Genomic DNA, 12471 nt, shown 5'->3' with positions numbered 1-12471 from the left:
GAACTTTTTAATATTGTAAAGAGTTTCTCCTCGCCCTCTACTATTAGTTGCCCATTTGTTCCCACTCGCGACTGGACCAGGCGTATGGCCTGTTATTTCCATGATAAAATTCTAAACATCCAGAATTCTTTCGAAGCTCAGCTGCCAGAACAAAAGGCAGCTATCGGTCCTCCCCCTGACGTTTGCGGCAACATCGATTTCTACCTCTTCGAGCAGAAGTAGTCCAGGGAGCCCGCAAACGTCCAATCTCCATGCCCTGCGCCATGTTACTCCACTCCTTTACACAAGAAACACTAACAGTGGCAGGACCACGGATGATCGGTTCTCCCAGAGCTCCTATAGCCCCTGCGGCTACCCAGGTGGACGTACAAAGGGCCCAGACACCCGACAGGTCACAACTACTGGCCACCAACTACCCATCATCACACCCTCACATAGGCAGTTTCCAGCGATCCCCTTCCCCCTCGCATCTGCGCAATTCCAACACGACACCCCGCAATAGTGCAACTCTCAGGAGATCAACTACGCGTGATTATAGCATATGACACAGTGCATCCCAGTTCTATACCCCAAGTTTGTTCAAGGTTAGAATACGTCTGTCACCCCATAACCCCTACGATAATGTGCAAGGGGGGAAAATACACCTCACATCCCCAGCAAGGCATGGCGATCAGCCTGCATGAACGTTAACTATAACTAGACATAGGCCTCTAAGAGCTGTCACCAATCAAAAGACTGAGCGGAAGATCTAAAAGCCCTGGAATTATAAACTCTTATGTCTACATAGGGTTCGCTTGTGCGATTTCATTTGTAAGCCAACACCAACGGCAATGATAGATGTGATATATGTAATCTATTTCAAATGCCAATAAAATGTTTTACAAAAAAACCACATCGATTTCTCCCGCGTGCAGTTCCCTGTGATTACCTTGGAGCAATCCCTGGCACTCATGAAAACTCTTAAGTCTGGCTCACCATCGGACCATGTCCAGCAAAAGTACCGTCTTCCATTGCAGAAGCGATCAACCCTGTAGTTAACTTGTTTCTGAACACCGCACTGCGGGAGGGGCACATGCTGCAAACTTGGAAACATGCCAAAATTCTCTAGCTCCTAAAGAAACCTACGGCAGACCCTGAGGTCGCCAGTAACTACAGGCCTATATCCCTCCTGTCTTTCTTCGCCAAGGTCTTGGAAGAATATGTTAATGAAGTCACCACGAAGTACGTGCAGGCCAATCATCTCCTGCACCCGAGCCAGTCGGGTTTCAGAGACAATTTCAGCATGGAAACGTCCCTGTTAGAAGTTGATGAAACAATAAAAGCCACATTGGATAGAGGTGGTAATGCGGTCTTGGTGTTGTTGGACCTTTCCCCTGCCTTCGATACCATGCCCCACATTAGATTACTGCAAAGACTCAAGGAGGGCAGGATCCGAGTCACGGTATTGAAATGGTTTACGTCCTTCTTAAATAACCACTCACAAATAATCTGGTCACCTCCTTTCGCCGCAGTAATTCCTCCCTTAAATGTTCGGGTTCCACAGGGCTCAATTTTGAGCCCAACATTGTTCAACTTCTATATGGCACTTCTCGCCGAGAAATATGGTGCCAAAATAGTGTTGTATGCGGACGACACTCAACTGTTGTTCACGTGCGAGAAGGGTGCCAAATTCAATGGTAACATGATTAACACCTGCCTCTCCGAAGGTTTTCTCCTGGCTCAGACAAAATCAATTGAAGTGTAACTCTAAAAAGTCAGAGATCATTTTCTTCGGTTCGCGTCCATATGAAGCATGGCATACCTGGTGGCCGCAGGACATGTCCCCCCTTGTCTTCAGTTACCATCGTGAAAAATCTGGGGGTCAAATTGGATGTTGCCCTTTCCATGAAGGCGCAAGTCCAATTGGTGGCAGGGGCCTGTTTTGGGGTGATGAGAATGTTGAGGAACTTTCTCCCCTGCTTCCAGTCTCCCACAGGAAAACAGTAGTTCAGGCCCTGGTGGTGTTGAGACTGGACTATGTTAACTTCCTGTATTTGGGCCTATCGGAGTACTTACTTGGCCGACAGCAGGTGATCCAGAATGTGTCAGCCAGGGCCATCTTTTTGACAGGACCTAGGACTCACACAGCTCATCCTCTGTCTTCCCAAAATTGGCTTCCGCTGCGGAAAAGAATCCATTTTAAAGCTCTAGTCTTAGTTTTTAAAGCTTTTCAAAAGATTGCAGCCCCCTAGCTTAGGGAAAGATTTCAACCTTATATACCACAGCGGACCTTTGAGGTCCTCTGCTCAGCTTTTGATCTCGACTCCCAAGGTCCTGCTATCCCTGGTAGGGGGAAGATCCTTTCAAGCGGTCGCCTCTCGGCTATGGAATGGCCTACCTCTCTCTCTTATATAGATATAGGATCTCCTTACTTTTAGGAGGAACCTGAAACATGGCTTTTTCAGCATTAGGATCTGCCGGATTTTGCTGTGGGCGGATGTTCTGTATGCTGTTATGTGGTCTTTTTTCTGAGCTCCGGGACACTCTTGGGAGTAGCCGCACGCTTTATAAATACCAGATAACATAACATAACAAGCAGAGCTTCGACCCACGCTCTAATCTCTCTGACTCATCTCTACAACGCACATCACCGTCCATTTGTTAACTCAGGCAGGCTTGTTACCTGTTTCCCTTACTCCAACGTCACCGTGACGTGAATTTAGTGACCCCAGGTGAGTCCAGAGTTCCCATATGCCATTAGTCCTAGTGTGCCACCGACTCGCAGTGTGACATTGGGCAGGCAGCTCCACCTTCCACATGCCCACCTGAGTTACAGCCATAGTGTAGAAAAACATTGCTCCTCCTTCCCGAGGCAGCAGAGCCGACTCTTAAAGCAGCAGTGGACATTTCATGTACTTTTGTCAGTTTTAGGGTGGTTGTTTGGTGACAACGCAGCAGTTGAGATAACTGAGACAGTCCAGTACACCACAGTATGAACTGGGGCAGAGGTCCAGACTTCTCTGGTCACATCTAGACATTGAGCCTCTTAGCTATAACTTTAAATGATAAGCCTGCCTTTTTAAATACCAAAAAAAAAACAAATGTGTAAGCTGGAGCGCCAGGCTTGGAGTTCAGATCTTTTGGCCCATCTAATGCTGTCTTTGGTAGACTCTGGGGGAGACTTTTAATGCTCTGAGAGTGACCTTGGTCACAGAATAGCACCCGGAAGCAGCGAGTAGGAGCGCTCTGTGCGAGCACAGGTTGGACAGGTTATTTATGTTCAGTCAAAACAACGATCTCTGGGAACAAGAGGCCTGCTGTATCACCGATCGTACGGTCACAAAGGTCAAGTTAGGGCCTTTACAACCCCAAAATTACTTTTTTAAATGTATCACACCCAAATTGTGATTCGGTAACATGTTACTGAATCACAATTTGGGATTTAGGATAAATACAGAATAGGTATTTTATTTTGAAGGGGCGTGCAAAGGGCATCCTTTACAAATACACATTTTTTAGCTTATGTATTAATGTTTATGACCAAAATCTGTCCGCAAAACCTTAATATTTTACTACCAAATCAAGGCCTTCTTGTACAAAGATTCCATTTAAGGAATTTGAAATTGTGGACACATAACTTGTCACAATTCGCGATTCCCTAAATGTACAAAAATGGCTTTGTTAGAGGTGGCCCCACTTTGTGCAACGACTTCTAATGAATCCTTTGGTATTTTGAGAACCGACCTATGTATTACTATGTTGGTTCTCAAAATACTGATTCGTAGTGGGTCGCATTTCGACCTACCTCATTAATATGCATGAGGTAAGATAAATTGAGACCCACTACGAGTGGCTGCTATGACAGGCATGGTGAAACCTTTCTTTAGGTCTCGCCTAGGCGTCGCTTCTACTGTCTATTCAAGATATGCTGTATTCAGGATATGTGTAACTGCAACAAATGATGGACGGAATGCTAAAGGATTCAAACCTTCTCCCCCAGTCAAGAGATCTGGGTTAAATCCATTGTTCTTTTTCCCACTACGCCACCCCAGTTTGGACCCAGCCATATACAAATCAGTCTTGACCCTGTGCCTCATGGGACCAGTCCAAACCAAACTGCCAAGCCAGTTCCTCCCGGAACTGTAAACAAGCATCCTGGGATCGGTTTCAGGGTATGTCACCCTTCATCAGCCAGGCTAGCTTGAATCCAGTGACACAGAGAGCAACGGACCCACGTCTGGGCATACCCATCCCACTTAGGGCGAAAAGTGTAACTGCAACAAATGATGGACGGAATGTTGAATGATTCAAGCATTCTCCCCCAGTCAAGAGATGTGGGTTACATCCATCATTCTTTTGCCCACTACGCCACCCCAGTTTTGACCCGGCCATGTGCAAATCAGTCTTGATCCTGTGCCTCAAGGGAACAGTCCAGACCGAACTGCCGAGCCAGGTCCTCCCTGGACCGGAAACAAGCATCCTGGGACCGGTTCCGGGTATGTCACCCTTCATCAGTCAGGCTAGCTTGAATCCAGTGGCAAAGTGAGGAAGGGGCCCACATCTAGGCGTTTCCTGCCAACTTAGGGCGAATAAAGCAAACACAAGGAAATGATTGACAGAGTGTGGAAACTTTTCAGACACTCACCCCCATAAACAGATCTGGGTTGAATCCATCATCATTGTTTAGCTCACTTCGCCACCCCAGTTCAGACCCAGACATATTCAAATCAGTCTTGACACTGTGCCTCATGGGAACAGTCCAGACCGTACTACAAAGCCAAGTCTTCCCTGGACCATAAACAAGCATGCAGGGACCGGTTTCGGGGTAACACCCCTCATCAGCCAGGCTAGCTTGAATGCAGTGGTGAAGTGAGCAAGAGACCCACGTCTGGGCATACCCTGCCAACTTAGGGCGAATAAAGCAAACACAAGGAAATGATGGGCAGAGCGTGAACTCTTTCCACATACTCACCGCCAGTCACAGATCTGGATTGAATCCATCATCGTTCTTTAGCTCACTTCGCCACCCCAGTTTAGACCCAGCCATATGCAAATCAGTCTTGACCCTGTGCCTCATAAGAACGGTCCAGACCGAACTGCAAAGCCAAGTCTTCCCTGGACCATAAACAAACATGCTGGGACCAGTTTTGGGGTAAGACCCCTCATCAGACAGGCTAGCTTGAATCCAGTGGCAAAGTGAGCAAGGGACCCACATCTGGGCATACCCTGCCAACTTAGGGCGAACAATGCAAACACAAGGAGATGATGGGTTGAGCATGGAATCTTTTCAGACCTCCCCCCCCCCACCCCAGTCACAGATCTAGGTTGAATCCATCATCGTTCGTTAGATCACTTTGCCACCCCATTTCAGACCCAGCCATATGCAAATCAATTACATTGTGACAGGCAGGTTTGACTTGCCAACATTTATTGGGTAACAATAAACAATAGAAAATGCCAGTGCTGCTATTTAATTAGCTGCCCTATTTTTGGCTAAACATAAGAAATCAAACAAATGTTTAATCCGATCTAGAAGTATCGTTTTTTATTTAATTATATTTCAATCATTTATTCGATTTTTTTGTTTGGAAAATTAAATTTGACACACTTCAATTTTTTAAGACCTTATGTACAACAAAACAACAAATGACGGATTCAAATGTATATTTACACTTTAGAAAGTTAGACTCAACATATCAACATGATTCCATTCACACAATCAGTCAAACCACTTTCACACCACAATATATACACATTATGTACAAACAAGAAAACATGTGAATTATTTCCAAATTGTAATCAGGGGGATTACAATAAAGCCAACAACATTTATGTTTTTACAAAACACCTCTTGATATTTTCACAGTTAGTGATTCTGTTTAGGCTTATAGAGTCTACGCGTTTCGAACTCATATGATTAATGAGTTCTCATCAGGACGTTAGTCTGTGGGAGAGAAAGGGAACATATATTGGTTTGCCATTCTTTCTAATACTACCCTGCCTTTTCCTACTACAAGCTGCTGCATCTTACCTCTCAATCAATTCGAGACCTAGGGGGGTGTCAAAGTGTCCAAAGGAAAGGACAACCACCTGTTGTAAAAAACATATAGCAAACAATCAATTGCAGGCATTCGGTTTTCATCAAACACATCCAAACAGACACCTCACTCTGGACTTACTTAAATTGTGGTTTGCCGGGTCCCACGTCAGGATACGAGGTCCGGGAGAAGATTCCTATGTTCTATGGGAAAAAAACAGGGGAGGGTGAGTCCTCCTGTTCATGGTGGAACTTGGAATCGGCCAAGAGGTAACACATACGTGCTTACCTAGGGTGCTTGAGTCGGGGTGGCAACATGGAGTCTGGTCCGCGCCGTACGTTCTGAAAGGGGATCAGTGATACTCATTAGACACGGCATGCGTGGTGCCCTACTTGTGATAGTAACTGCTTCGGTGTGCCGGGCGGTAGCTCTTACCTCCGTAGGGTGCGCCGAAGTGGAGCAGTTTTCTCCGCGGTTTCTGATCGGTGTCCTCGATCTCTACTGCTTCCGGGTCCGCCAAGGATCATGGGACGTGTAGTTTCGGTCGACTTTCATGGGTTGGTCCCTTTTAAACGGAATACATCAGCGAGGATCAATTTTCATCATCTCAGCAATTTGAAATGCGACGGTCTATGTGTGCTGTAAACACCAAATCTTTGTGGTGGAAGTGTGTTAAGTTCTTTTTTAACACCCATTTGCCTCTCGACGTGCGACGATGGGGATTCCGACTGAAATTCTTGTGGAACTTTATGTTAAAATTCCAAATGCCTAGCAGCTGTATGTTGTTGTTTGTGTCCCGGCTACCTTGCAGTGGTAATTCCTTTATTTTCCCAAATACACAACGAGTGCCTCTTTTGATCCTAGTGACGTGTGCACTATTGTTTGGGTCCAAATGTCTGTGTTGTTTTTCGGATAGGGTTGCATCAAGTGCGTTAGAGCGGTGGTATGTGAAGTGACATTGTCCTTATCACCCGAAGGTTCTATATCATATAATGATGATTTATAGTTTGAACATTTCTGACCTCTCGTTCAATCCCGAAAAAGCTGTATTAAATTTCACAATTAACATCGCTTCCATTTTTGTTAATTTTGCGTCCAGATCTCCACCCCTGGCATCATTTTCCACTTTTGCAATGACTGTCCAACTTAAATCATTCTCTTTGTGTTGTTTTTCTCGCCAATGATTGACGAGAGGTGCTGTTGCTACATTGTTACAGATTCTTGATTTATGTTGTTGAATTCGGAGTCGAACTTCCTGGTTTGTTTTTCCAATATATGCCAGTTTGCAGGGGCATACAATTCCATACACCACGTAGCGCGACTTGCAATTCGAAAAGCGGTCATGTTTCCAGCTAATTCGATTGTGGGTGAACACTGTTCCCTCCTTCGTGGAGTCACAACATGTACATGTTCCACATCGATGATGTCCCCGAATTGGTGGTAAATTCAACATAGTCCGTAAATTCAGATTTTTCTTTTGGGGTAATGCCGCTCTCACCAAGTGGTTAGCAACACTATGATTCTTTTTGAAAGCAAAAAGTGGTTCGTTCTTAAAGGATTGATCTAAACTGCGGAGTAAATGCCAGTTTTGTTTCACTACCTTTTTCAAGGCATTTGAATTAGGGCAGAACGTGGATACAAAGACCAACCTGTCTGTATCTTTCCTTGCTCTTCTTTCCAAGAGGGTGTCCCGTGGAGTCCACCAAGCTCTTTTTGCTGACCGTTTAAGTAGTTTTTTTCGGATATCCACGTTCCAATAGGTTAGCTGTGAGATTGTTTGCATGTCTCCAGTATTCCTCTTTGCAATGGCAATTTCGTCTTGTCCTTAAATATTGTCCATATGGGAGGTTGTCTTTTAAGCTGCGTGGATGATTGCTTCGGAAATGTAAAGCTCTGTTTCTATCTGTTGGTTTTTTATGGAGTGTTGTAATTAGACCACCCTCAGAAGGGTAAACTTCCACATCTAGAAATGGCATTTTATCAACTGAGTATTCCATGCTGAATTTTATTGTTGGCACCCTGTTGTTAATCCAATCATGGAATTTTTTAAGTTCCTCTTGTGGTCCAGACCATATGAAAAGAATATCGTCTATGTAACGATGCCAATCGGATATCCACTGTGCATAGGGGTTGTTCTTATAGACAAAAGTCTCCTCGTATTTTGCCATGAACAATATAGCTAGTTCTGGGGCGAATGGGCATCCCATAGCCACGCCCCCTGTTTGGAAGAAAAATTCTCCATTGAAATTAAAATAATTCTTTTTCAACGCGAACTCTGCCAGTTTTAAGATGAATTCGGTTGGTATTGAATGTGGTCTCTGTCTTTCTTCCAAAAATGCTTCCAATACATAGATGCCTTCATCTTGCGGGATTTGCGTATATAATGAAGTTATGTCCATTGTAACCATTACCTGGGAATTTTTGTCAAACTTGATTGTCATAAGTTTGTTTATAAAATCCGTGGTGTCTTGTACATAGGATTTTACTTCCAACAAAAAAGGTTTCAAAAAGAAATCTACAAACTTAGAAATCGGTTCCAAAAGGGATTCACACCCGGACACTATTGGGCGTCCTGGGGGTATTTTTTCATTTTTATGTATTTTAGGCAATACATAAAATAAGGGTGTCCTGGGATGTTTTATTTTTAAATAATCACACTCTTTTTTGCCTAGGAATCCTTGTTCAAAACCCTCATCGATGATTTTGTGTAGTTCGTTTTTTAGTTCCAGCGTGGGGTCTTTATTAACCTTCCGATAGCAGGTTTCTTCATTCAGTTGTCTACTCACTTCATTTATGTATAAATCCTTGTCCCAGATGACAATAGATCCCCCTTTATCGGCCTGCTTTATAATGACCGAAGTGTCTGATTTTAGATTATTTAAAGCCAGTGACTCCTCTTTGGAAAGATTGTATTTGATACGTTTTTTCTTTGTCTCCATTTCCATCACTGCTGATAATATAGTCCGTTCGAATGTTACTACTTCCTTTGGGACTTTACTTGTTGGTGGACAAAAGGAGGGTTTATTCCGTAGTCCTGTAGTTTCCAGCATCGGTTGGTAAATCTGTTCTGCAAAAAAAGTTTTGAGTCTGATTTTCCTACAGAATTCGATGACCTCTGTCTTGAGTTTCACAAAATCAGTATGTTTGGTTGGAACAAAAGTTAGTCCTTTTCTTAGGACCCTCTCTTCCTCAGTTGTCAAGGTTTTATTTGATAGGTTGAATATTGGTGAAGGGGCTAATTCTTGTAATTGTGTCGTCTTGTCGACATCTCCCATGGTTGGGGGGCAAAACGTGTTTTTCCGCGTGGTTTTGTTTGGCCCCTGCCTAAAAAAGCTCCCTGTTGTTGCTGTTGGAACCCTTGGTTCTGTTGGAATCCTCCTCTACTATTATTATTACTCCTTGGTGTTGGGTCGTCACCTTCACTCCCACTTCCGGATGATGATGTATCCGAGAACGTTAGAAATTTATTAAATGACCTCCCCTGATATTCTTGTAAATATTTCCTGGAGTCGGGTTTCGTATAAAAATCTGATTGAAGGAAAGGGTACACTTTTTCTAGGTTGAAGTTTTTTTTGTCTTTTTCGAATTGTACTGTTTTCTGATTTATTGTGTAATCCTTAAACTCACCAATGTCTTTCTGGACTTTTTCTAACAATGATTTAGCATCTGTAATTAATTGGTTTATGGAGATCGCTGTTTCAAGAGCCTCGATTTCTTCTAATTGTGTCTTCGATAGTCTTTGCGCTGTTTCGATTGTTAGCACCATCAAATCGCGACTACATTTAGTCTCGATGTAACTGAATCCCTTTTTATATATAGGGTCTTCGGTAAAAATTACAGGGACATTTTTAATCTGTAGTCCTCCAGGAATGGTTCCACCTCTTAAATGAGCAAAAAATGACCATGCAGGTCAGTACGAATTTGTTTTTTCTTTAAGCGTGTTAACTTATCTATTTCATTCTGATTCTGAGCTGAGACGCTCAAAGAAGCAGAAGCGAATAGGGGTGGGGCAGCGAGGTAAGATGCAGCAGCTTGTAGTAGGAAAAGGCAGGGTAGTATTAGAAAGAATGGCAAACCAATATATGTTCCCTTTCTCTCCCACAGACTAACGTCCTGATGAGAACTCATTAATCATATGAGTTCGAAACGCGTAGACTCTATAAGCCTAAACAGAATCACTAACTGTGAAAATATCAAGAGGTGTTTTGTAAAAACATAAATGTTGTTGGCTTTATTGTAATCCACCTGATTACAATTTGGAAATAATTCACATGTTTTCTTGTTTGTACATAATGTGTATATATTGTGGTGTGAAAGTGGTTTGACTGATTGTGTGAATGGAATCATGTTGATATGTTGTGTCTAACTTTCTAAAGTGTAAATATACATTCGAATCCGTCATTTGTTGTTTTGTTGTACATAAGGTCTTAAAAAATTGAAGTGTGTCAAATTTAATTTTCCAAACAAAAAAATCGAATAAATGATTGAAATATAATTAAATAAAAAACGATACTTCTAGATCGAATTAAACATTTGTTTGATTTCTTATGTTTAGCCAAAAATAGGGCAGCTAATTAAATAGCAGGACTGGCATTTTCTATTGTTTATTATTAGCTTGTGGCAAGCTGTGCTGTTGGGAGCCCATACCCAGTAGTGTTGTTCTAGGTTAAAACATTTATTGGGGGCAAATGTAAAGGTGCAGTTTTTATCACTCCAGGTAATTACCAGGTGCAATACATGTGCAGCAGATGTATTGACAGGACCATAAATTGCAAAGGCACTCGCAATCGAGGCCTGGAAGTAATATGGAATAGCCTAAAATAGGTGCAAGAAAGTACACAAGATACACACCAATGTGCGTAAAGAGGACATACCTCCTGTTATTTAAATAACTAGAAATGCACATGTTATGTGAAGATGCAAACCAAGAAAACGTTGCTTTACTAGATGGCGGTCCAGTGACCTCCACAAGTTAATTGTATCTTCCTAGCATAGAGCTGTAAGTGATGTGCACAATACTACTTTTTGGTTTTAGGGACACTGGAGACATCATTTCATAACCATATTTTTGGTGTGTTTTGTTTATATTGGGTGTCACTTGGATCTGATGGAGTTGGGATGAGGCTAGTTAGTGTTGTAGTGGTCTGCCATACATGTTACAGACGATGCAATATGAGGTATTGTTGTGAAGCCCAAAGCTCCCTGACGGGAGGCTTAAAGTCTGAATAATTACCCTGTAGCACGACATTCAAGCAAGTCCTTGGATGTTGCTTTCAATTGAGTTAATATTTTAACTACTAAGTCTTAACACAAATCCTTAGTGGAGACTGCATGAATGATCTGTGGCCTGATTCTGCTGCACATTTTAGGGTGCATGGTGGTTGCAAAGTTATTTTTCATATGACTAAGGCACCGCATGAGAGTGTTAGGGTTTTGATTATTTCTTCAGCCAAATTCTCCAGAATGTGTGTAGGTTAGTTTAGACAAATCTTCAGTGTCCTGATCCTCTTGCATGATTTAATGATGAAGCTGTGGTGGTGGTGGCGGTGTTTTAGTTTTTTTCCTTAATGCCCCAGTCCCTACTTTTTCCCACTAGAACTTAGGTCATGCTGTAGACCTATATGTTGTGGTACAGGAGGAGGGGTGTTGATATATTGTATCCCATGCCTCACACTCTCAATTGTTTGCCCACAACCCTATGACTCTTATCATGTGTAGGCTTGTTCATTCTCTTTACTTGTTGCCCTTTCTTAGAACCAACGGCCTGAAGAAGCAGCAGGAGATTCTGGCTGAGAAACATGCGCAGTTTGCAGAGAAGTATCGCAGAAAGCCTCCAAGTGAGAACCCACCAAAATAGGACCTTCATAAAATGAGAGGCAAAGGATGCCATAGGACGTGAAGACTACCTCAGTGCCCACCTCTCCCTTTGCAAAGCCGAAGTGTGTATCCTGGACACTTTTCAGTGCATCCCCACTCCGAGAAATCTGTGTAGGTCCTACTGACTGGAGATAGCCAACGCCAACCTTTTTAGCAGTCAAGTAAATAAACCATCAAATGGTGCAACATTTGGCGAGTTCTCGTGTCCTGAATGGATGAGGGATGTTCTGAAAAGCCCTGTAAAATGTGCAAGTCCAAGAAAATGCAAACTACGCTCCAATCAGCAAACACTCAGGAAAATAACCAACACACAGAAACACATGGACACATATCACTGCACCAACATTTAACAGCAGCCATACATGAAACAACAAACAATTTCTGAGTAACAAAACCACACCTAATGCAACAAAGCCAGTAAGTAAAAGGCAGCGGAAACAGACACGAGCATTGGGAAATAATCACTCAGCTACAATTGCAATGAGCAGAAAGCAAACGCCAAGCAACACAAACTAGCAAAAGAACACTGAGCTGTTAACAATTGCTGGATAACTAATGTAGCATAAAAAACACAAGA

At 42.9% G+C, this 12471-nt stretch overlaps 1 protein-coding gene across 5 annotated transcripts in view; it reads left to right on the top strand.

Moving 5' to 3' along the window:
• Window positions 1-12082, top strand: part of DNAJC4 (DnaJ heat shock protein family (Hsp40) member C4) — a 417545-nt gene extending 405463 nt beyond the window's left edge. For all 5 annotated transcript variants that reach the window (XM_078660559.1, XM_078660556.1, XM_078660557.1 and 2 more), the window contains one exon: window positions 11772-12082. In XM_078660559.1, coding sequence (XP_078516685.1) covers window positions 11772-11874 — 103 coding nt within the window. In that variant the 3' untranslated portion in view covers window positions 11875-12082. The remainder of the gene's footprint in view (window positions 1-11771) is intronic.
• Window positions 12083-12471: the final 389 nt, after the last annotated feature.

The sequence above is a fragment of the Lissotriton helveticus genome, chromosome 9 (genome assembly GCF_964261635.1).
Source record: "Lissotriton helveticus chromosome 9, aLisHel1.1, whole genome shotgun sequence".
In the NCBI taxonomy this organism is placed as follows: domain Eukaryota; kingdom Metazoa; phylum Chordata; class Amphibia; order Caudata; family Salamandridae; genus Lissotriton; species Lissotriton helveticus.
This window is presented reverse-complemented; position numbering and strand designations above follow the sequence as displayed.